This window comes from Prunus avium, chromosome 7, assembly GCF_965620075.1.
Source record: "Prunus avium chromosome 7, drPruAviu1.hap1.1, whole genome shotgun sequence".
In the NCBI taxonomy this organism is placed as follows: domain Eukaryota; kingdom Viridiplantae; phylum Streptophyta; class Magnoliopsida; order Rosales; family Rosaceae; genus Prunus; species Prunus avium.
The window spans coordinates 36247334-36273114 of NC_142290.1; the positions used below are offsets into that span (position 1 = coordinate 36247334).

General features: G+C 36.0%; 4 protein-coding genes across 6 annotated transcripts; 2 read left to right on the forward strand and 2 right to left on the reverse strand.

The window, feature by feature from the left end:
* Positions 1 to 759: 759 nt before the first annotated feature.
* Positions 760 to 2971, reverse strand: LOC110751144 (nudix hydrolase 8-like). Its single transcript, XM_021951577.2, has 9 exons — positions 2618 to 2971; positions 2254 to 2516; positions 2099 to 2164; positions 1785 to 1922; positions 1611 to 1685; positions 1472 to 1522; positions 1344 to 1378; positions 1105 to 1213; positions 760 to 1010 (listed from the first exon to the last, which is right to left on the reverse strand). Exons 1-9 carry the CDS (start codon positions 2700 to 2702, stop codon positions 825 to 827), a joined length of 1008 nt encoding a protein of 335 aa, XP_021807269.1. The 5' UTR covers positions 2703 to 2971; the 3' UTR covers positions 760 to 824.
* Positions 2972 to 3967: 996 nt separating this feature from the next.
* LOC110751097 (mitochondrial-processing peptidase subunit alpha) lies at positions 3968 to 8048 on the forward strand. Its single transcript, XM_021951525.2, has 13 exons — positions 3968 to 4243; positions 4768 to 5025; positions 5128 to 5424; positions 5519 to 5686; positions 5800 to 5967; positions 6048 to 6128; positions 6278 to 6344; positions 6592 to 6689; positions 6786 to 6858; positions 6948 to 7018; positions 7151 to 7200; positions 7463 to 7572; positions 7667 to 8048. Exons 1-13 carry the CDS (start codon positions 4205 to 4207, stop codon positions 7717 to 7719), a joined length of 1533 nt encoding a protein of 510 aa, XP_021807217.1. The 5' UTR covers positions 3968 to 4204; the 3' UTR covers positions 7720 to 8048.
* Positions 8049 to 10414: 2366 nt separating this feature from the next.
* Positions 10415 to 16388, forward strand: LOC110750985 (NAC domain-containing protein 75-like). 3 transcript variants are annotated; one of them, XM_088244714.1, is made up of 7 exons: positions 10415 to 10544; positions 11862 to 12105; positions 12347 to 12524; positions 12765 to 13378; positions 13834 to 14175; positions 14698 to 14814; positions 15595 to 16388. In XM_088244714.1, exons 2-7 carry the CDS (start codon positions 11983 to 11985, stop codon positions 15682 to 15684), a joined length of 1464 nt encoding a protein of 487 aa, XP_088100840.1. In that variant the 5' UTR covers positions 10415 to 10544; positions 11862 to 11982; the 3' UTR covers positions 15685 to 16388. The 3 variants fall into 3 exon arrangements, with proteins under 3 accessions (XP_088100840.1, XP_088100839.1, XP_021807081.1); XM_088244713.1 differs by lacking the exon at positions 10415 to 10544 and adding an exon at positions 10912 to 11034; XM_021951389.2 differs by lacking the exon at positions 10415 to 10544 and adding an exon at positions 11052 to 11376.
* A 4669-nt stretch (positions 16389 to 21057) lies between these two features.
* Positions 21058 to 23753, reverse strand: LOC110751095 (Phosphotyrosine protein phosphatases superfamily protein). The gene is made up of 7 exons (XM_021951522.2): positions 23539 to 23753; positions 23197 to 23426; positions 22452 to 22574; positions 22231 to 22324; positions 22041 to 22123; positions 21836 to 21925; positions 21058 to 21679 (listed from the first exon to the last, which is right to left on the reverse strand). Exons 2-7 carry the CDS (start codon positions 23392 to 23394, stop codon positions 21413 to 21415), a joined length of 855 nt encoding a protein of 284 aa, XP_021807214.1. The 5' UTR covers positions 23395 to 23426; positions 23539 to 23753; the 3' UTR covers positions 21058 to 21412.
* Positions 23754 to 25781: the final 2028 nt, after the last annotated feature.

The window sequence follows — 25781 nt, forward strand, 5'->3', positions numbered from 1 at the left end:
GAGAAGCAAAAGCAAAGAAGTTCACAGGAATTTTGGGGAGACGTGGAAAATGAAAAGTGATGATGATATGGTTGGAGAAAAAAGCAGGGTTCATGGAGGAGGGAGGATATGGGCTGGTTGGAATTCGTCACATTGAATCTGAGATGGTGCTTATGTCATTGTCAAAGTTGTCAATGACATCATGGACAGCAGAGATCAGTGGGCTTGTGCCATCTGTATGCATCTTAATTAATCTGTGCTCTGCAGAACCATCTAAACCCTTCTGGTGTTAATGTTTATTGTCCCCATCAGATGATTGATTAAGATTAGGGTTCTTCCTTCCATAGTCGAAAACACTCTTTTGAAGTACATTCATCTCTTGGATAAATAGAAGTTGGTTTTTTGTGTTATCAAAGAGTTGAACAATTATTAATATTTATTTTGAATTTTTAAGGAGCTAGCAATGAAAATGGATGACAAGTGCATAATTTAATCGATCGAGTCACGTAACAAGAAGGTTATTTGTACTCATTAATCAATTGTTGATTCAAATTTATGGGTTTATTTTGATGTCGTTTTATTACCCTTTAATATAATATTAGAGGGATAACATGTTGTTGGAAGTGAGGTAATTGTTAGTTACTATAATATTAGTTTTAAAATATATTGCTAAAATTGTTTTTTAATATTAAGATATAAATCACCTGTCATTAACATGACAAAAAATAGTTTTCTTGATGTTGTTATAAAGATTATAGAAAAAATAAAAACTTGATAACATATAGTATCATATATTATTAGATTGAGGAGGCATGCCTCTTGGAATAATATAGAAGATGAAATTTCTAAATATTTTTTAAATCATCATAATACAAGTAGGATAATTTTCCATCAATTTTTGAGTTGAGCTGATGACCAGTGAAGCCACTGTAGCGATCTTCTTTAGCCGCAATGCATATCTCAATGACTTTCTTGGACAAGGGGTCATCTTGGTAATATGGATGGGCAATAAACTCATCAAGAGGCATCCACTGAGAAAGATGATCAAACAAATCAATCAGAAATTGGAGTGAGAACAAAAGAAAAATTGGATGAATGTGAGTAAATTTTCATTATATATAATACCTTAGCAGCTTGGATTTCCTTGTCATCTATTGTGATGTCATAAGACAATGGCTTGAGCATGCAGACAAAGAGCAAGTCTGACTGCTCAAATGCAACCAGGTGTGCATGCCTTTCAAGTTGCAGAGGAGAAGGAAATAGAAATTACACATGCAAAAAGAAATAGGATCAAGTTAGGCTATTTCATAGGAAATTTGTGTCAACCAACCAAAGGAATGATTGGTGCCAACAGAAAGCCTTACCTGAAAGCTACCATTTTCAGGAAAGTTGTGTCAACCTGTGAACAGAGAAATGGGTGACCAGTAAGAAGTAGTTAAACAAGTGAAATTCAATGATAATGGTACAGAAAGATGAATATTTATGTTCTTACACCAGTTTCTTCTTTCACTTCTCTGATAGCTCCAGAGAATATGTCTTCAGACTGAGAAAAGAAGAAGATCACATTATTGTTGGGCTTGCTGGAAATTATGAATTCAAAAGCAGAGAAATCAAGACTAGAAAATATTAACCTTGTTGATATAACCAGTGGGCAACTTCCACACACCACAGCAGCTACAAGGGCACTTCTCTTTGACCACAAGAACCTTGTGTTATTTAAATTGCATCAGATATAAATTTTTATGAATTTTTACAAATGGTCCCATAAACTTCAAAATAATTGTAAAGATGATTGCCATAGATACCTCTCTTTTGTCATTGATCACAAATCCTGCAATGCCAATTTGATGTGAGGGGCTAGCAGGAAGCATGCAAGGCTCATTGGGTATCCAGTATGTTAACATAACATATCCTGGTTCAGCATGGTGATAGTTGAAACCCTCCTGAATGCAGGATAATCAGATGTCTTGAAAATTTTAATTAACAAATTGGTTGCCACTTTAAAGATTAGTTAGTAGTTTATGTTTAGATGAAAATAAACAATGATTAGGAAAGGGATTTTATCATTGATGATAACAGACAATCAGACCATTTGAATTGAATTGAATTGAATTGTTACCTGAATTGCAATTGGGACAAGATCAGCTTGCTCTTGTAGTATTTTGAGCCATACCCCTCTTTTCCCCTGCATTGCACATAATAGCATCTCAATTTAAAGATCAGACTTTTGTTAGAATAAGGTAGGAATTTTTATATAGTTCACATCTATTAGACCTTCATTTTCCAGTTGGACAGAGAAGCCTGAAAAGCAGATGCAAAAGCATTTGCACTCATGGGTAGGCTCTCTGAATTCATTATGACTCCACCATATTCATCGTCCCATGCATCAAGTAACCCCGTCGTCACACTTGGTGAAGATATGTTAGGAGATACAACATGAGTTTCTGTTTTCTTGAAGGCACCCCCAATAAATGGCATGCAAGGAAAACTGAGCTTAGCAGTGGAGGTCTTGGTGAAAATTGGTTTCTGCAGAAAGCCTGAACAAAAAAAATGAAGAAATTTTTTATTGACATTCGTTGTGTGATATAAGCTAGAAATATGATCATATATATGACTTGGAGAAGTAAGAAGAGCTAACAATTTGACAACAATTGGAAAGTGCAGTCTTTAGTCCAGGAAGCTGCAACCACTGGCCCATGTAAGCCTCCCATTGCTGTTGCCATGGTTCTAGTTTTTGCAACAAATTAAGACAGAGCCAAGCTACTATTTGTATATAGCCATTGCAATAGGAAGCAAATTGTTTTGCAGGAAAAGGAGAGCAGGTGAATATTGAAGAGAATAGCATCTGCAGGACAGGTAGAAGGAAAGAGATGGCAGTTGATTAATCTGATGTGCAGTAAACTACATGAATGAGTTTAGCATAATCTCTTCTCTTTTCTTTCTGTTTTTTCTGTCCAAAAATTCATTCTCTTTTTGTTATTTATGTTATCCAAATGCAAATTTTCTTTTAATCATTTCTTGGTTACAAGTTAAAATATGAACAAAAGGATCACCCTAATTATGGGATAGAAGCAACTAACTATGACTTCCACTAGAACTACTTATCCACATAAAGAATATTGATAATATTCCATTCCATTTCAGGAATTTCATGGACATTCTCTGCATATATATTCTAAATCTGATTGTGTTACCAGAAAGAAGGAAGAATTTTTTATATTTTATAATCCTACTGTCACTTGTGATTACAAGAGGAATATATATGAGAACTGATTTTATTCTTTTCCCTTATAAACTTGTTCACTCTGTCTCATCTTGTTTATATTATAATTGTTTTATGTTCACCTCGATCCACTTCATTGCTCATCTTCAAGCTTCTAAAAATGTCTGAATTTGCTTTCAAGCTGGCATGATACCCAAGAATTTAAAATCTTGCAAGAAAAAGGGTCAATTCTAAACAGAATAATCTGACTAAGGATATCAGTGTCTCATATCACATTAGCATCACCATGAGCTACTAGTTTAAAAAGGATCTATTCACATTCTTGGATGCTTATAAGTTGCTAGAATTATTCAACTGCTTGAAATGGAATCATATGTCACGCACACTATTCATCTTAAAACATACACGCACCCTAACTTTGAATAGAGAGATATTCTATAAAGAATACAAATGACATCACGAAATATAGAAAATTTAACACATTCGATAAACCACTTACCTTGAACCAATTTGGATGTCCATAGTTAAGAGATTTTAACACATTCGATAAATATAGAGATTTTCACACATTCAAATCTAGTGCTTAAATTAAACAATAATTAGTGGGATTTTGATTTTGATTTTAATTTTTCTTGTTATACAAGAAAATATTAATAAGAATAGTTTATTGTTTGTTTTTTCTTTTCTTTTGACCCAGTTCAGTTTGAGCCCAAACCAAATCCAAAAATATATGCCCGGACACTCGTGATGAGTTGGCACCACTCTGTCCGTCGATGTCAAATCTTGTGATCAAATTTAACCGTACAGAGTTCTCCCTCTAGAAAATTCCATACACGGTGTGTCGGTGGCCAATGGTGGGGGGCACAACCCGCGCTAACCAGTGAGTTCCTCACGGCGGAGTCTTCTCCTCCACCCTTCTGACACCTTTTTCCAAATTTCACAGACACGGCGGAGTCCGTACAGTCTAGGATTTTGGTTGTGTGATCATCAGCATCCATCGCCATGTTCAAAACCGCAGCTTCGCGCCTTAGGGCTCTCAAGGTCAGTGCTTGGCTGCCTCTGTCACTGAAAAATCTTAATTCTGAACTCTATGATTGCGTCCTGATTTTGGTGATTTAATCTGGATTTTGGTAATGCGTAACGGTTGCTTGGATGCTGTGAAAGTGTAGGAAAGAAAATTCAAAATTTACGACAACACGTTAAGATAGTAATATTCAATTCGTTAGAATAGTAAAGTTCAAATATTTTTTAGCGTAAATAGTAAAATTCAATTCGTTCGACCAGTAAATTTCAATTTTGAAAAGAAAATTTAGAGTTTATGACATGCTACAAGAGTAAAATTCAAATTCGTGCAAGTTTTGGTGAAGTTGTGGTTCAATAATTTGCCCCAAAAAAAAGTTCAGTCTTTTAGTTTCTGGGCAAAATATATGGAACTCATATAAACATACAAAGTATATGAAAATGGAAATAATGTATGTATGTCTGTCTATGTGTTTCTATGTGTGTTGGTAATCTGATCATAGAATGTAACTTTGATATTCTATGATTTCAAACGAGGGGATCAGGGTCGTACAAGTACATTCAATAGGGGAGTGGCCAGATTTTCAAGTTTGAATGATGTTGCCACGAAGCCGCCGTCCTCCTCTCCTTTTGGAGTTCTTTTTGGCTGGCTGACTGGGGGAAAGTCCAGGTCTATGCCTCCTCTAGACTTTCCACTTTCAGGCATCAAACTCCCACCTGCATTGCCTGACTATGTTCAACCAGTGGAACCCAAGATTACAACTCTGCCAAATGGTATCAAAATAGCTTCTCTGAAGTCAGAGGTATGTCCTTGGAAGTGCTTATTCTTTTCTATTTCTTGTTTCCCCGAAACGGGGGATTAAGAATTTTAACTCGCTTACTGTTGGATTTTGTTGGTCAACCAGAAACCAGCAGCTTCAGTAGGTTTATATGTTAATTGTGGTTCGGTCTATGAGACACCGGCATCATCTGGCGCCACTCACCTTCTGGAGCATATGGCATTTAAGAGCACAAGAAACCGAAGCCATTTGCGTATTGTGCGGGAGGTGGAGGCAATTGGTGGCAACGTGCAGGCCTCAGCTTCTCGGGAGCAGATGGCTTACACCTTCAATGCTCTAAAGACTTATGTTCCTGAAATGGTAGAGCTTCTTATTGACTGTGTTCGGAACCCTATTTTCCTGGACTGGGAGATCAATGAGGAGGTAAATTTCCAGAGTCTTGCTGTTCTTTTGCCAAAAATTTACATGCCATGCCAAATATATGGCTAATATTGGTATTGTATTCCATATTTTACAGCTTCAGAAGGTGAAACATGATATTAGTGAAGCCTCCACCAACCTTGAAGCCCTTGTTTTGGAAGCTGTTCACTCTGTTGGTTACAAGGGTGGCTTGGCAAATCCACTTTTAGCCCCAGAATCTTCAATTAGTAGACTGAACAGTAACATTTTGGAGGAATTTTTATCTGTAAGTTTATTGAATGCATATTATTCATTGTGTTCTTTTATGTTTGTTAGTTATTTATTTATTTTCTTAGTCGATCTTTCCCAATAAACTGATGTTTTTATTGAGAATTTCAGGAAAATTATACTGCTCCTCGAATGGTACTTGCGGCTTATGGTGTTGAACATGAGGAGCTTCTAAAAATTGCAGAACCACTTTTGTCTGATCTCCCCAGTGTCCCTCCTGCCAAGGAGCCAAAATCTGTGTATACTGGAGGTGATTACCGTGGTCAAGGTGATTCAGGGGTGCGTATCTTATATGTTTGGTCTAAATTTTCTATCCTCTCTTTCTTGTTCATCAATAAGTTTGATTTGCATTGCGACAGGAAACTCATTTTGCTCTTGCATTTGAACTTCCTGGTGGTTGGCTCAATGAGAAGGATGCAATGATTGTGAATGTTCTTCAGGTCTATATCAATTATTGTCTTTCTCCAGTAACTATAACTCCTTGCGCTTTCCTTCTTACTTTAGTTATCATATGCATTTAAAATTTTCATTCTATGCTCTTTAATAGGATTGGAAACTGGAAAGCAGTAATAAATCTAGTTTATTGTAGGTGCTAATGGGAGGAGGTGGATCTTTTTCAGCTGGCGGACCTGGAAAAGGGATGCACTCACGTCTATGTAAGTTGTTCAAAAGACACAAACAGGAATTTAAATAATGCAAAAAAAAAAAAAAAAGTACAATAAAGACACTAATGCTTCAAGAGGTCTTGTTTATACATTTGTTTTGCATAGGAGCATCTAAGTCACTAGGAAGTAGGATCCCTTTGTTTTATATTTCAGCTATACCATTCTTTTTTTTAATATATTTATTTCTGATTTAAATAACCTTGGCATCTGAATATATGTGCTGCTGTATGATTTGCAGATTCTCGTGTGTTAAATCAACATTTAGAATTACATTCCATTTCAGCATTCAGTAGCATCTACAACAATACTGGCATTTTTGGCATCCAAGCTGCCACTGTAAGTAACTACTATATGTCATGTGAAATTTGAAATAGGAAAATTTAGTTTCTAGATATATGTGTAAATAATTTAGGAGCCGTATCTGGATTTCAGGGTTCAGATTTTGTCACAAAAGCCATTGATATAGCAGCTAATGAGCTTATTGCGATTGCAACACCTGGAGAAGGTTATCTTGGCTTCCTTTGATTCTTAATCGCCTTGCTTTACTTGAAAATTGGAAACAGTCACTGACATGTTATTTTCTCTTATACACAGTCGACCAGGTACAGCTAGATCGTGCTAAAAAGTCAACAAAGTCCTCCATTCTTATGAATTTGGAATCCAGAGTATGTAAACAATCAGTGAATTTCGTAACAATAGCTTTATACTTGATTTATACTTCTAGGATCTGTGTATCTTGGTGTCGAGATTTTTATAAATTTTATTTTATTTGCTTACTTTTGATTTGCGTTCTGTAGATGGTTGTTGCAGATGATCTTGGGAGGCAAATTCTGACGTACAATGAATGGTATGGCCTTTCTCATGCCTATATATGTTTGTGATGAACTTTGTGTCAGATGTGAACCTTGCTTGTTAGTTTTCTCTGATAAAAGGATTGTCATGTCACTACTCACTACTCTTCTCCCTTTCATACACGCACATTTTCACATGGAACTCTTTTTTAAGTGTTTTGATACCATTTGCTGCTTACATGTTTTATAATTTGCATAAACTGCTTGAAAGAAGTCCGCTTCTGGTATTCTCTTCATGGAAATATATTGTCTTGTTAGGAAACTGAGCCAACTCTTGAAGGCTGTGGATGAGGTTTCTTTGGAGGATATTGCTTCAATTGGTCAAAAGCTTTTATCTTCCCCTCTTACAATGGCATCATATGGAGATGGTATGTACCCAGCTTAGTGACAATTCTCTGTTTTTTTGGCTCGCAAGTATCCTTCGGCTCTAATGCCTTTTCGTTTCACAATCTTGTTTTGCAGTTACTAAAGTCCCAAGCTATGACTCAGTCAGCAAAAAGTTCCATGTAAAATGAGTTGGTTTCATGCACTGAACTGGGTAGTAACCTGATTCGTAGTGTTTCAACGTATGCATTTACAGAGCTCCTATACAAGAATTTCAGATAAACGAGGAAACTTTGTACATTATTTCAGAGTGTCAACCAATAAATTGATGATTCTGGATAAGCAGCATTTTGATACGTACGGCTTATATAAATTTTTGTTGGTAGAGTTTGTCAGGCTGTGAGTTGCAGTGCCATGTATGATCTGTCATATATATTTTTAGCTTGATTTACCCGATAACCCGACGCAATTCAAGCTATTGTGATTAGTATTATAATCATTATTATTAATGTTGTATTTAGTGGTGGCTTTGCCAGTTCTATATTGATTTGAACAAAACTGAGAGAAAGATGTTAGATAGAATTTGCAATGATAATGGAAAGTCAAAGTGCAAAAATTGGTGAAGAAGCGGAAGCAATGTTAGATGGTAGATAAACCTAACATCACTTCTGCTCTTCCTCTCCCAAAGCATTTTAGTCGTACCAAACTAAAATGACATAACTTGCACGTTCGTGCTCTATCCTTGTCTTCTATAATCTCAACGTTCTTCTAATTTCTTTTTATTTTTCTGGCCAACCTGGAAAAAGAAACGAAACAAAGAAAAGAAAAGCAAAGAAGAAAAAAATTATATTCTTTTCTTTTGTCTCCTCTACTTCTCTCTCACTTTCTGCTTTCAGAAATCATTAATATGCCGACGGTTTTGCTGCTTCTGTCGAGCATCCATTGGCATTTTGCAACCACCCACTCATACGCAGTTTACCATCTGATTGACAATGAGAAATCTGCAAACATGCATGCACAAACACCATTATGATAGAACTCATCTTCATCATGAATATTTTTTCTAATTAAAGTACGTTGTTTGCTTCCTGCGACCATTATTTTGATGACCAGATGGTCTTCTCACCCCAGGAGGAGTATTCAAACTCTAACTTTGACTTTGAGTGAGGAATTATATGCTCACTAATGCCAGCATCAAAGATATAAGTCATTTACGCCAACGGTTCAGCTCAGTAGAAAAGGATCATGACTTGTAAACTCGTGGTCTTATGTTCGAACCCTAATGACACTTTGTCAGTGTGTATTTGCAAACCTCCCTCCTTCAATATCGCTTGTATAAAAATAAAATAAAAAATAAAAAAAGGATACAAGTCTTCACTAACTATATTCGATTATAAGTATGTGTGCGTGAGCGAGCATGCGGTATGCCTCTGGAGCATTTGAAAAGGGGATGTGCTCAAATACAGTATTCGTATGAAACAATTTCTTTTGGTCTCGGACATCATCAAGTTTGAGCTAAAGTCTAAAGTCCTTGTCCTTCCCGATATTATTGTTTTGATTTTTGTTCAGGTCACTTTTTTCTGCGTGTCATTTTGTATAAAATGCAAATATAATTCCTTGGGCTGAATCTTAATGAAATTTGAGATGTACCAAGTCTTATTATTCTACCAACCTACTTGTAAGAAATATTCTCATACCTGTCTTTACTTCAATTCATAGAAAGGGGAGTATTTTCCTCGTAAAGATGTGCCTAAATAATGCAAGTACTTTGAAAGTTCTTGGAATATTTCATATGCAATGCTGAATTTGAATTGATCCTTGTTATATATACAGCTAATATTCCTCTTGACAAATTATATATATATATATAGTTAATATTCCTTGCCGCATTTTTTCCCTTTAAAGAAAAGACATAACCCATTTCTAATTTCAAGATAAATACATTCAATTTGGAGATACACATGCCACATGCAAAGTATATATCAATAGAGTATATATACATATATAAACAGTGTTGAGAAATGTGGGTTCTGCTGTTGGCTTACTCAGTCTGATTCTTTCATTCCCTTAGGACAAAAAGGACACAACAAACCCAAGGCTTTCTACAAGTTTAATGGTTTTGCCCCCTGTATTTATCTTCACCTCTGGAAGAATCAATTATCTTTGCAGGCATCAGTGAGGCCAATTAGTCAGGACAGTGAACCTAACTCCTTACACTTAAGTTCGAATTCTCATTCCCACAGATCAGAATAACTTAAACTATCACTTGTATTATAAAAAAAAATCAAAAAAAATCAAAAAAAATCAAAAAAAATCAATGATCTTTTATTAAAGATACACACAATTGAAGACCCGAATAAATTAACAAATTGAATTAAATTAGGAAATTCTTTTTACCAAATAAAGAAAAAAGGAGGGGATATCAGACAAATGAGTAATCATGGACATCTATCTGTTGTGTAAGCAGCATGTTGGACCATCCATCATTTTATTTTTGACTGCTTGAATGAATGTTATAAACGTGAGGGCTCACCATCATCTGATATATCAAGACACGTTTGAGAGCACAAGATTTTCCATGCCACAAGGGCTTGAGGCCCACACAAGGGTGGGCCCTACATCTTTCACATATAGGAGGCTAGCATAATTGGTATGAGTGCCTGGTACTTTAGATTTCTCCCCTAAGTAGAAATAACACAAGCCAGAAAGAGGGACCAATAGAAAATATAATACTACAGTTATAAATGATATATATATATATATATATCATTTCTTTTCGGATGAAGTAATTTATTGGGTGCTTCTACCTCAAGTTTTGTAAAATTTCTTTAATATGATTTTGCATAAGTTCTAATTAGAAGGGGTGGTGGTGGTCCATCAAGTACACTGCTCATTTGCCTTGCTTATCAAGCAACCTTCTAATACCTCTCTCTCTCTCTCTCTCTCCTCTCTCTCCTCTCTCTCTGCAACATTCATGGCAAAAGCATCATGATCAGCACTCCAGCTCAAAACCCATGTGAGTACCTATCATCTTTCTTTTTTCTTCTCTGCTATTTTTTCATTTTCTCTCACTGCCATGAAGAAAAGATTTGGCTTTATTATGCCTCTTAACTATAATCTGTTATACAAAACCAAAAATAAAGTAAAAATTTCTGGGAGTGTAAAATTCCTGATTTCGTCTTTGTCACTCAAAGTCTCTGCTGCCACGTATAAGTTCAAGTATGTCTCTGTTTTTGTTTTGTTTTGTTTTTTTTTTTTGGGTTTTAAGCATTTAAATATCAACTTTATTGACATCCACCTTTTACCATGAAAATACCAACCATTATTTTATTATAAACAAGTAATATATATATACAGATACTGTAATATTGTATCACTCAATTTTTTATTTGATTTTTTTCCAATAAATATATTAGTACTATCTGAAAGATGGGTTCCTCTGCTTTAGTAACAGCTGTGAAGGCCGTTTCTTGCCTTTTGCTTTTGTAGTCAAGGCTCAAACAAAGGTGAGGGAGAGGCCTTGATGAGCTAGCTAGCTTTAGAAAAACCAACTTGGTTTTCTTTCTTTCTATCCTCTTCTTCTGTGTGTGTGTATGTGCGTGTCTGTGGTTCTGTCTGTCTCTGTGTGTTTCTCTCTCTCTCTCTCTCTCTCTCTCTCTCTCTCTCTCTCTCTCCTAAACCGCCTAGCTACATGCGCTGCTTAAATTAGCAAAGGCTTTAAGGCTTAAAGGTGGTATGTAGTAGTAGTATAGGGGTTTGAGAGCAACTTTTCCTTTTTTTTCTCACTGCCCCTTCAGTTAAAGTAGAGAGGCAACTCTCAGCTCTGGTGTTTTCCATGGTTAAAGCAGGTTTATAGCTCAACCTCACTGCGACAGTTTCCTCTTTTTCTCTCCTATAGCTTCAGCTTCTTCTCCTCCTGCTCACTGATTTTCCTCAATAAAAATATATTTGTATTTTCTGTCTTGGGTGCTTATTTTCTCATTTGGGTTTTCCAAAATTTATTCTTTTTTCATATTGGTTTCAGTTTCAGCCAAGGAAACAACTTTCCAATCTGCAAAACTTGTGTTTATATTTCTTTTCATATAAAGATTTTGTTTTCATACTTCATCAGCTTGATGAAGCTGTACTTCTTGCTTGAGAAAGGCTCTATAGTTTGTTCATATTTTGATCTTTCATCAAGTTCCTGAACCAATCCAACAAATATATATCAATCAAATTCATTTCTTTTTCTTTTTTATTTTCCTTTTTTATTTTTGAAGAGTACGCTTTTGTGCACACAGTTGATATATCGATCGATAGATCTCAATCAAAGTTGTGTGTGATTTCTGTATAGAGAGCAAGCAGCTGGGATATGAGCAGCAGGCTGTTATACAAGGTTGGTGACAATTTCATATGTAAGTTGATGAGTTTGAGAGAAAGAAGATAGCATCCAATCCTGGACGTTGAAAAGAGCAATGAATAAGAGTAATTTGGGGTCCATCAGAAGCTCTGATCTCATTGATGCCAAGCTTGAAGAGCATCAGATGTGTGGATCCAAGCAGTGCCCCGGTTGTGGACACAAACTCGAAGGAAAGCCGGTACGGATAATTATACTAATCCAATACTATTCTTATCTTCTACAAAAAGGATTTGGCATATGAAAGTATTTTGCTTCTTGTATATAAAATTTGATAGTAATTATTTTCAATATGAATAAAAAATTTTATATAAAAAGGGTTCATCTTTATCTTTTACTTTAATTTGTTTGTTCTCCTTTCTTGCTTTAATTCAATATTTTTACTTGAAACTTATTACTAAATTAAATGGAGTTTGCTGCAGGATTGGTTAGGTCTACCAGCAGGAGTGAAATTTGATCCAACAGACCAAGAACTGATTGAACACCTTGAAGCAAAGGTAGAAGGCAAAGACACCAAGTCTCACCCTTTGATTGATGAGTTCATCCCTACAATTGAAGGAGAAGATGGGATTTGTTACACCCATCCTGAAAAACTTCCAGGTGATGATCACTATTTGAAAATTACTCTTTCTCTCTCTCTCTCTCTCTCTCTCTCTCTCTCTCTCAAATTAATTAAGTTGAAATTTTATGAATTGCAATTAGTTTGTTTCTTCCCATACACTGCTTCAGTTGGTTATGACTTAATTCGAAGAATCTCAATATTAATTGGGTGAAAGTTTGTCATACCTAAGTCAACCTAACTTTGATTTGATTGCTTGACCACATTATTTCTTGCAACAGGAGTCACAAGAGATGGCTTGAGCAGGCACTTCTTCCACAGACCTTCGAAAGCTTACACGACTGGGACAAGAAAAAGAAGAAAAATTCAAACCGAATGTGACTTGCAAGGAGGGGAAACAAGGTGGCACAAGACAGGCAAGACCAGGCCAGTCATGGTGAATGGCAAACAAAAAGGGTGCAAGAAAATCCTGGTCCTCTACACCAACTTTGGGAAAAATCGAAAACCCGAAAAGACGAATTGGGTGATGCACCAATACCATCTTGGGCAGCATGAGGAAGAGAAAGAAGGAGAGCTTGTGGTGTCGAAGATATTCTATCAGACACAGCCCAGGCAATGCAACTGGTCTGATAGAGCAAGCGCAACCACTGGTGAAGGAAGCAGTGATATTGTGCCTGCTAATAGCAGAAGAGATAGTGGCAGTGGGAGTTGTTCTTCTAAAGAAATAATACCACCCCATTCTCATTCTCATTCTCATAGAGAGCATGACCAAATGTCTGCAGTAGCATCTGGGGTTGCAGCTGCTGCTCCTATTTCAAGTTACAGTGCCATGGACATTCATCAGTTGAAATCAGACCACTTCAGCTTTGCCCCATTCAGAAAAAGCTTTGATGAGGTGATTATTTTAATTTTCATATTCATATATATATATACACACTCACACTTATATTTTTAATTTCATTTTAATTAATTTCCATGCAACTTATATTTTTAAATCAAACACTTATAAACATCATTTTGTTTTTTACGTTAATCTTTTCCAACAATTTGATTAGTCATATATTATGTAAATATATGTTGCTATCAAAAAGGTTTCAATGTTGTTAACTATTTTCCTCTCATACCTATTGCTTGCATTTGTGGCATTACAAATTTCATGGACCTCTCTTGATTATCACTGTCATCTAACTAAAAACCAGTTTACCCACCAAAAGGGTAGCACTCGTAAACAAATTACATACATATAGAAATTAAAACAATAAAAAGAAAAAAAGGGAAGTGATCAATTAACAGTGGTTGATAAAAAAATAGACATGGTAGCGAATTTGTTCATGGGGTGTCCATTTGCAGGTGGGGATAGGAGGAGAGGCTTCAACAGCAAGGGAAGGACCGGCTTCCGGCACGTGCGAAGAGATGAGAGGGGAGCACCACCACCAGAGATCAGTACCACAGCCTCATCATCATCATCATCATCATATGGCCCATGAAGTAGTACCTGATCACCATCAGCATGATCAACATCAACAACAGCAGCAGCAACTACATCATCAACAAATTGCTACAGCTTTCCACATCAGCCGTCCTTCACATCCCATTTCCACCATCATCTCTCCACCTCCTCTCCATCACACCTCCATCATTCTTGACCAAGACTCTTACTCTCGAATCATGCTCCAAAATGAAAATTTCCAGGTATTTAACAAAACCCAATATATATTCATCCATCCATGTCACTTAGAGCTCATGGCCTGTAAAAGGAATAGTGCGTATAATTTTTCTAGTTGGTTTGTTTTTACATTATTCTCCTTTTATTTTCTTGTAGTGGTCACGTACATGTTCTTATGAGGTGTGTATTTAATTTGTCCCGCCAAACTTTCATTAAAAAAGATGTTCCTCAACAAAGGAAGGGAGAGAGAGAGAGAGAGAGAGAGAGAGAGAGAAAAAGCCGAGTCAATGACTCGGACTGAGTTCCACCCGGGTCGTGTGTTATAATAATTAGGTCATCCACATAACTAAAACTCATTACGTCTAAGCCATGTTGTATATGTGGCAAACTCATCCCTGGTGTTGCTTTTGGTGTTTGCTAAATTGCAAGCATGAAAACTGTCTTTTCACTTTTTTAATCCGTGAAGACAATATCATTATGATACATATATGAGTTTTTATTAATTAATTAATTTTCTTTTTGGTGGATTGTCTTTTGAATGACTACAGGCGCAGCAACAGCACCAGCAGCAACAACAACAACAGCATCATAAAATGGGAGCAAGGTCTGCATCTGGTTTGGAAGAACTCATAATGGGATGCACCTCCAGCAGTAATGTAAAAGAAGTGAGTAGATATATCGATCTTACTTTTTGACTCTGAATTTCATGACCTTTGTTTTGTCATAATGCCGACGAATCACAAGTGAAAAGAAAGAAAAAGTAAGCCAATGGATTACAAAGAACCAAAAGCAACAAAAACCAATTTCTTTATTACTATTAATTTAAATTAAAGATAGGAGAAGCCAAAGCCTTTTTGCCCTTTTCTCTTTATCTTTGTTTTTCATTTATATATATATATATATATATATATATGTTTTGGTAGACGTACTTAGCATATCTAGACTCTAGCTAGTCTATAGAATATAATCTTTCTTGTTACTTGACTGTAAAGCCGTCATAATGTTCAAAATAGCAAAATTCAAAACACAAAGCTATGTGCATGTGACCTTTTTATTACCACCATTTCATTTCTCATTATCATTATCATTTCTAAATTCAGATAGTAAACAAAAATTGTGTTTCCATTAATTCCTTTTTTGATCAGATCAAGTACCCTAATAAAATAGGCAATTATATGTAGAGAGAGAGAGCAATGTACATTGTGAAAACGACCAGCCTTCAACTGAAACTCAAGTAGAAACTCTCTTTTTCACTTTTAGAAAATACAGGTTGTGATACCTTCAAGTAGCAGCTTCCCCCCGGGCTCTTTTTTCGGTTGTTAATTATCTGCTAATCGTACTTACAGTTTTAAGAGAAAATTCTTTATTTATCAGAAAATTAGTTTCATAGAAACCCTACTAATCCTAATCTAAACCGGGCACGTTTGCGATTCATTTTGTTGCAGGAGTCATCCATGCCAAACCCTCAAGAGGCAGAGTGGATGAAGTACTCTTCCTTCTGGCCTGACCCTGACAACCCAGATCATCATGGGTAGAAGAGAAAACCCAAAAGAAAAAAAGAAAAAAAAATTCAATAGAGAGAATAATAAACACACACTCATCAAAGTCACAGTCACAGGCTCACAGACGGACAAAGTCATTATCCTCGTCATCTGTATTTTGCCACCACCCTCTCCCCCGCAAGTTCCTTTCAAACGTGAGAGGCCAAAGAAGTTGGTTTGGTCATCAACTTTTTCTTTCTTTTCTCTATCTTGGGGGGTCTCTGGCTAGCTAAGCTCTCTCTCTCTCTCTCTCTCTCTCTCTCTCTCTCTCTTGGGTCTCAACTGAATTAACTGAGCAAACAGTCCATGTTGGAAAGGAAAGAGAGAAAAAAGAAGAAAAGGAGAAAAGAAAAGGAAAAGAAAAGAAAAAACGAAGAAAGGCTGCTGCTCTCGTCTTCTGACAAATAGAAGGAGAACCAAAGACCCAATGCAAATCCAATATTATTCTGCATGAAAATCATCACCTTTATCATTACACAATACCATCTTTATGGGTTATTCTTATTATTATTTTATTTATTTTGAAAATGTTTGTATAATGTTTCTTTCTTTCTTTCTTGTTCTTTACAGAGAAAAAAAATACCAAAGAGTTTGCGCCAATTGCAACATATACTTTGTTAATTGTGCTTTGGTTAGTGATAACTTTGTTAGTAAAGATATATCAATAGAAATGAAAATGTGTTATTATATTAAGACAATATCGTTGTTCAGAGTGCTTTGCTTTTTGTCCACTTGAAAATATATCATAGAACAAAAAACGAAAAAAGAAAAGGAAAAGACATAAGGAATTGATTCTTCATTATGTCATCTGTAAGTGTTATACATATGCTATGGAAGCAGACTTAACTTTCTTCTTCCTTTATTTCTTTTTTCCATTCTTTTTCCTACTTGCGTATATACAGAAATTATACATAAATGTATATATTTGCCAGTAAAGATCGAATTCTCTGCGCGTCAGTTCTAAATTATCAACAAATGCGAAGAACTTTCAGGCTCATCTGTTTCGAGTGACTGCTTGTATTTCTCTTAAGGTTTTCCTATTAATATTATGAAAAGGAAGTTTGCTTTTCTTTTGTTAGGAAGGAGAGAAACTTTACTCTGTTGGTTCCCATGCACCACCAAGTCCCTTGGCAAAACTGATAAGGCTCTAATTAATTGCATCTTTTGCTCTTAAAGGAAGTGGAAGTGGGGTTGAGCTAAAACTTGTAGTTGGAAATTTATCTGGAATCTTAGTATAAGATATAGTAACATGGAGTTTCACATTTTTAGTAGTGATCAGTTTCTCCGTTCTTTTATTTCTTACTTCATGAGGGCGCTCTTTATTGCTTTATTCTATTCCAGATTCGAGCTTTTTCAGCAGTACTATTATTATAGACTACCAGTAAAGATGTGCTTATCTCAGAGAGAGAGAGAGAGAGAGAGAGAGAGAGAGAGAGAGAGAGAGAGAGAGAGAGAGAGAGAGAGAGAGAGTAACGTGCATGCTATCTTTATTTTCATGGGACGTGCATGAAATAAAGCTAAAAACAAACATGGAAGGTAGGCAACTTCATCGTAATTTCTGAAGGGAATAAAGAGGGGAACAAAGAATGAAAGGACAAGAATAAACTTTAAGTTTCGAAATGACCAACATCTCCTGAGAGCCCTCGTTCAGCTGAATTATCCTATATATTATATGTTTATTTGTATATATACATGTATATATATATATATATATGTCTTGTTCGACATCAACCTAAAAAGGTGAAATTGAATTCTTTGGCTTTATGGAAGATTTTGGATGCTCTCTGTGCTTTTATGTATCTTTTTAGAGATATGGAGGGGGAAGAGTTTAAAAATAGTTACGTACGATAGTAGGGCGAAGCAGGGAGGGCTAAGATTTGTGGATGTTCAGAGATTTGGTCCCATAAAGAAGTTGCAGGAAGAATTGTGGGTGGTAGGTAGTGCAAGGACGAATATCAAAACATGGCCAAACTCTCCCTTTCTCGGATTCTTCCACAACCAACCACACCACCCTACTCTTTTTATATTTATATATTTCACCACCATTTCAGTTTTCATATATAAAAACAAACTCCCATTGCTTCTGCTTCTGCTTCTGCTTCTGCTTCTACCGAGCTCTAGGTAGTTGTACTAGTTTTGGTTTGGAGGGTTTTGTTGAGCATATCGTGCATGAGTGGAGACTTGAGCAATGAGATTCAATAAAAACAATAGAAATATTTTTTATTTATTAAAAAATAGAATAAATATATATATAAGAATAATGTTCCATGTAAGAATATTGTGTGCATAAAATATTTATAATTCAAACTACCCTTTCCGCACGCGCTTCCATGCCTGCGAGAGGTTTTTTTTTTTTTTTTTTTTAATAATAAAAAAATTAAAATTTATTTTAGAATTAGAAAAGATAATGGGTTGTTGTGTTCCATAAAAATAGGCCATTATATGATTTTTCTTTTAATTTTGATTTTTTTAAATATAAAAATGTGAATTTACCATATTATCCTCATTTAATTAATAATTTCAATTTTTAATGTTTGCATTAACCAATGGCATTTTCTGGTATTTTGAATGTTTCACCATTCTCTGTCTTTTGCTTTATATATATAGATTTATTGTCTTTGAGGAGGTTTTAATATGAGAAAAGTTGTGACAAATGTGATTGTAGGATCCACAGTAGAAATAGGGTTTGTTTATACGATTATGCTATGAAATAGGATATCAGATCAGACACACAGTATAACACCAGACTTTTGTACCGAGATGCTACACAACACAAGGCGGCCACTAAAGTTGCAAAGGTGCTTTCTTTGAAAGCCAACATGGCTAATACCACACCAAGTCATTTTTCAATGTGTTACGGTCATATTATCACGTGATGTTTTAAAATGTGTATTTATATATTAATAACACTACGTGTGATGATGATACCTTATAATTTTTCCATCACATTATGGTTTAAGCAGGAAAGAATATGGTTTTTGGTAAATTTCTTCCCATATATAACGTGTATGGACTAACGGGGCAAAAGTGTCGCATCGAACAATTAGACTATATGCGGTCACAGATGTTGAAAACAAAGTTCTAATAATAATAATAATATCCTAAGATAAGATAGGATTGGATAGGGAGGAGAAAAGGACAAAACAAACTGCTAACGTATGAGTGTTTATAAGCCTGAAGAGTAGTTAGGTACGAATTAATAATTATTTAATTGTAAAAAAAAAAAAGGAAATTCACTATTATACCCAATATAGGAGCCTAAATTATAAAATTTAAAAAAATCATATATGAAATGGATTTTAGAAACACACTCAAAGCTCATTTACAACATAACAAAAAAGTTTTTAACTTTTTTTGAAGTACAAAACTGTCATTGATTTCTTAAAACAAACCAAACCCCAAAACCTCATTAAAAAAAACCCAAAACACTCAATAGGGCATCAAAGTAATTTAATAATCAAAATTAAATTCAATATGGTCAGTTGTCATTTTTTGGGTTTATTTATAGAAATTAAATGGTGTTTGTACCATATCTGACCCTCTGCTCATACAACGACACGTGGATCTTAGAAGCTTACCCAAGTGCCCAAGGCTCCGAACAATCAGCATCGGCTACCGATGATATTGTCTCAAGTGGGCAAAAGGTCGCTAAAGGCCCAACATAGACTACAATCGGTATCTCCTACCGATTCTGCAGAATCAACCTCGAGGCACCCGCCCGAAATATCTAAAGACTCGTGTCGACCTCATTGGGCCCTCCCACGAGTCCCACATCGAAATTAAGTACTAAGAGCATACAAGATGCCCTCTATAAATAGGCCCCTTCACTACAATACAGGGGTAAGACTTTCCAGCTTGACCTTTATACTAATATATTGTCAACAGCGAGGGCTCTTAGAAAACAATCTTACTTGAGCATCGGAGGGTCTTAGGCTGGTTCCACACCGGTTCCATAGACCTCACGAGCTTCGCTTATCTTCTATTCAGGATCAACATTCGAGGACAGGAAGAATCTCCATCTAACACTCAATCGATCTGCTAGATCGTCCTCACCACTTGTAAGTTGCACTCATCTCTATCTGTTCAGTTTTAGTGCTAACAAATGGTATAGGATTTATCTATATTATTAGTGCTAAGAATGAGTATATGACTAAATATCTCTATAAAAAATCGAATAAAAAATGAAAAAAATACAACAAGGGCTGAATGGTAAGTGAGCATGGATGGATAGGCTTAAATGGGCCGCCCAACATAGGCCTTGAATCCGCACTAAAATTACGAAGAATTAATCCCTGTCATTTAAATATGTTTTCAACTACAAAAGGACCAATTGGCAATTTGCCAATACTTTCGAATAAGACAACAGACATTGGGGTCAGTTCATAAATAGGTAAATGTCGTTAGTACCCTACTAGATGACAAAACCCAAAAAGATAAAAAGCATTATTATCTTGTCTCCATCTTTGCATGCAATTATAGAATATCAAAAGTAGGATTGGAATTTAGAATCGGAATTTCGACCCCAAAAGAAAAATTAGAATTGGAATTTATGACTAGTAGGGAATTTTGTTGTTGTTATTGAGAATAACGGATTCTTAATTTATGAACCTCTAAAATACCCAACTGATGCACATCAAAGGCTTCACTATCACCACCCTCACTAGCTGCAGCCGCCGCCTCGGTGTTGGTTCCATGACATCCATTCATTGTGAATGCCCGAGTTTTTCTATTTAAAACCCTACGCTTTTCTTTGTTCACACCTATACTTAAAGCATTAAGCTCTTAAGTTTTCTTATTATGTAGAAGACAAAAAAGGTCATCCAACTTAATATTTAACCGTAGTACATCTATATACCACACTCCCCACCACTCTTCATATTAAGTTTTAGAAAAATACAAACTCATCTACACCCTATTATCATATTACTCTCTTTTTCAATCCAAGAAACCTATTACACTCTCATCTTCTCTTCACAAACACATTTGACAACAGTGTTTTTATCTTTTAAGTAATGTGAACTTTAGCTTTTGAATTTTGAAACGATGACCAATGCTCCAATAATTGTATGATTTCTTGGTTGCTGTGTTCCCATTGCAAACTTGAATATTGTCTTTGGATTTTATTTTTTTTGGGTCCACGTCCTACTTAGACTTTCCTTTGCTAGTTTAGAGCTGGGGATAGATTTGTAATGGCGGCTTCTGTATGCGTCACAAAATTTGTCTCAGATTTATTTGGGCTCTACAATGTGGCCCTGGATTGGGGTTTGCTTCCTTCCTGCTTCAAATGTGCGCAGCCTACTTCACAACACAACTTGACATAAGCATCTACACAAACAACCATATTCTCTCTCTCCCACACCAACAAGGTTAAAGCAAAATGATCTTTGAAATGCAGCAGTACATAAGGGTGGGTACAAACTAGGAAACTAACAAGCAAAGCGACAATTAAAAACAGGAGAAAAAATTGACGTACTCTAATGTACAAGTACAGCTCCAAATCCATTCCTCCGCCATTGCCAAGAGTGTTATACACAACCTTCCAAGAAAGCCGCCGAATTCCTTCTTTTTTTTTCTTTTTCTTAAAAATTCTTCATTTACCTTCTCTCTCGTAAAACATGAAGCTACCAGAAACATTGGCACTTCATAAAACTTCTACATTTATTTCCACCATGCTCTTCTGTACAAGCACAACTCATGACACTTGTGTGAGATGTGGGAGAGCTCAGCAAGCACGTGGCTCTGGCACAGTCAACCGCCTTGTAACCGGTCCACAACTGCCAGAAACTTTCAGGGATGCAAAAAGGCAGGATAACCTAGCTATCATGGGACTGGCTTTCACCATTTTAGGAACTATTGCCAACTGCTTACAAGCATTATCGTCACACGTGCCATGATAGCCTTCAAGATCAGCTAAGGTAATTAGAACTGCATCTCCTGACGGAGAACATGCTGTGGTAGCTGGCTTACATCTGCTATATTCTTGAACAGCCTGCTTATTTTTTGAAGTGCAAGCAACGGTAGAAAATGGTGAGTGAGGTTGTACGGGTATGGGAATGAATGATATCAGTCACTGCAAAAGTTTAAAATGAAAGAAGATTGCAGATTACAATAAAATGCACAAGTATAAGAAAACTGCAACACATACCTTCCACTGTGAGGGGGCCAGCAGCACACGAGGTCTTCTAGAGCGCACATAGTCCAGGGCTGCAGAAGGTGTCATGTTCTTGTGTTTCACCTACAGAAAGCAAATCAATTGAATCCTATGATGTCCAAATGGTTGAAAAGGGTTAATGATTAGTAACTCTTCAGCTAACGCAACAGGAAAACTTTTGAAGGCAGGAGACAGTTACCAAATAGCAAAGCACGATAGTTGTGCTTCTTCCCCTACCAGCTTTACAGTGAACATAAGTAGTTCTACCACAAGATGCATTTACTGTATTCCAGGGAAAAACAAAGGTTACAAAATTAAAATAACATTTCAACAAATGATAGCTAAGAGATTACAAACTAGCGGATTTGAGGTTGAATAAGATCACTCACAGTGAATGAATTCCACAGCCCTGCTAATATCTTCAAATGAAGGAGCAAAGAGATAATCACGTGTCGGGATTACCAGATGGTCAATTCCATGGGCCTGAAAATCATAACATCTTAAACAAATGAGTAAAAATCTAAATAGACAGGATTTAAATGCATTTCACCCTTCTTATCTAACAAAATAGCAGCAAATGACAACCATATGGCGCAGAGAAGTCACGCACACGATACAAGGACGTTGGAACCAAAGTTTCATAAGGTTCATTGAGAGTGATAACACCGCCAACACCCAGTCGCTTCAACTGGGGAACATCTTTGGGGAATGGAACCGCACCGAGCAGAACAAACTGAAAAACAACACCACTTATCCATTAAACACAAAAACTGAGACAACACAGACTAGCATTAGAACACTGAAACAAGGATATCTCCTAAGACAACTCCAAGACCTACTTGCATCCAATCACCAGCAAAGGCCAGAAGTTTTCAAATATGTATTAGCAATATGCAAGAATCCAATTTTTCTAAGGTCCTGATAAAATGAAAAAATCAAAATTTCAAAATCATTCTAAATAATAGTGAGAAAACTGATTGAAACAATTAAAAAAAAACAAGCAAAAATATCATTCTGACAAGAAAATAAAATTTTCATATATTAAGCTACATATATTCGGTCCTCCAATCACAAACAAACTTTCTTGCAAAAGTAAATCAATTTCAAAAACTTGTTTCTTGTTTTGAAATCAGCTTTCCCAGCAACCAAACAGAGCATAGCCTGATAGCCCTAACTCCCGTATTCATGACAAGTGAAATAGTTTTATTTATTTATTTATATTTTAAAAATTTTATATTTTAAAGTCAATAACACACCAAAACAATTTCCGTTTTCCAACGCTTTCTAGGCAAACAAACACAGGATTAACGAAACCAATCCGCCAAAAAAACAGAACAGAAATGAAAGAGAAAAACCTGGTCAACTTCGTCCCACCATCTGAACTCAGCTTCGATCTTGTTCCGAAGCACATTATATAACAGGGTCGGGTAGAAAAGGATCCGAGCCCCGGCTCCGACTAGCGCTCTCTTGGCGTCATCAACCCTAACTATCTGCCTCCCGGAAACGCCGTCGTTCCGATCACACTCCGCCTCCTCCAATTCCTCGATCTTCATAACGCACAGACAGACACGCACCGAAAAAACCCCTAACACAAGATCCGATTTTAAAGATGACAAACAAAAGGGTAAGAAAAGATTCCGAATCCCTAATATCGCAAATTGCAGAACTTTCCAAAATTAAATTACAAAGTTACATACTTTGGGGATCACGGAGCAGATTTGAAATAAATCATCGAATTGGGACCGATCTGGAAGGTAAAAGAAGGATTTTTTAGGGGTCTAAAAACGGAAATTAGAGAAATTGAAGAGGTGGGTTTCTAAATTTGGGGACTGAAGACAGAGAGTGTGTACTGTTAACTTAGATGCCAAGGAATTGGATATAGTATGCGAATAATGTTGGCAACTGAAATCGACATTGTAAATAGTCAATCTAGGTGAAGAAGTTGATGTTTATATTTGGCCTCTGGAGTTGGGTTTTATTACGGCAATGCCCCAAAGGTCAAGGGTGACTGGTGGATCTTTTTTCATGGTGAGTCAAAAGTCCTAAAGCGGTTAGATAATAAAGAAAAAGACAGGTTTAAGAGCCCTTTGGATAGTATTAGTAAATAATTAGATTTAGTAAAAAAAAAGTCTTCAAAAGCTAAAATACAGCATGACCAATAAAATTATTAAGAAACTAATTATATAAAAGCTATTTCTTTGAAAAAAGGAGGGAGATAAAATAAAAAATAAAAAAAACAAATCCATGCAAGTATATGCTTGTGAATATTTCCAAAGTGGGAAAGTACAGCAACCTTGTAAGGTGAAGCTTCAAACTTGCATGAAGGGTAGCTGGGGTGTTTTTTTTTGGATACCCTGTGCAGTGGGCCCACATTCCTCATGAGGATCAAAATGATAGTTTGGAATTTGCAGAGGAGGTGTCACATGAATTTTTCTTTCTTTCACTTGAACCAGAAACAGCAATTCAAAAGTGAAACTAGAAGAAGAAGATGGAATTTGAAAAAATCTTGAAGAGCAGAAATGTTGCTGAGTTCAATTTCGTTTTGTAATGAATGATAGTGACAAATATGTACTTGTTGGATGATTCTGGCTTGATGTGTCCCCATGGAACATAATCCTTTTGGATTTAATTGGTTAGATGAATATTTTAAGTGGGTAACAGTTGCCATCTGGTTGTTCCCTATCTTCAAAACTATGCTTAACCACTAGCACACTGATTGATTGAGTGATTGGAGTTTGGATTGGACTGATTGCTGCTGGTCAAGACTTTGATTAGTTAGAATAGAAGCCAAAAATATGTAATTAGTAATTCTAGATTGTTCTGTATGCATAGGCCTACCCATTTTGCATAAGCCCAGTTCAAACTAGCACCATTGTTGGCCCATTAAATGTAGTCTGCTTTGGTTCATGTTTTTCATCCCGAAACTCCTCTAAAAGGTCCAACCCAAGAAACCCAATTTCTATCTAATGAAACTTTAAAAGACTAGCTGATATAATGAGTCGTTTTATAGTGACGGCATTATCGAAGGCCCTTAGATGAGGGTCTATCTTTTAATTGTTGGATTAAACTATCCAATGTCATCCAATGGCTAATTAATTTGATCCAATGGCTAAGAGATAGAACCTCATCTAAGAGCCTTACCCTCAGTGTATAACTGAGGCCCTATTTCTTTACCGTTAGATTAGCCGTTGGATCAAATTGATTAGCCTAATCCAACGGTTAAGACATAGGACCTCACCTAAAGGCCATGTATAAGACCTCGCTATATAATGACTCAACTACCTCATATAATATTGTTAGTTGCCTAAGTTTGTTTCCAGTCCATAAATGTAATGAATTAAGTCTAAGATGCATCTAGGGCAAATAGAGGAGTTGATATTAATTCCCACACCAACTGAGCAAAAGCACATGAAATACAGGTGAGTTTTTGGTTTGCCAATTTTGTGCTACATATAATGTGTATCCATATTGCTTCCCACAAATAGTTATGCATTGCCAACATCCTTTATCTTTCTAAAAAAATGCATAGGGAGCCTAATATGATATTATCTATTGTCAAACAAAATCTTAAATTCTTACCTAATACCCACATGCTGCCCGGATCCTGCATTTTTTTATTTTCTTTTTGTTGGTTATCACAAATGATTAGAGAGAATGGTATTGAAATTCTTGTGGCCAAGCTTTTTTACAAATACAACTATTTTGTAGGAATTCCACTTTAATGGCATGGGGAGCTAGCTGCCATCCAATACAGGGATCAAAATAGCATGCGCTTTGCTTTTTGATTCATATTCACACCCTCAAGTTCTTCTTTTCAAATGATGGATATTCATATTCAGTGCCATACAGACACTGCCATGTTCTATATTTTTGCCTGCAGTACTGCAGAAGAACAAGAAGCTGTAAATTTCAGTATTTTGCAGAATTATTAACATGTTAT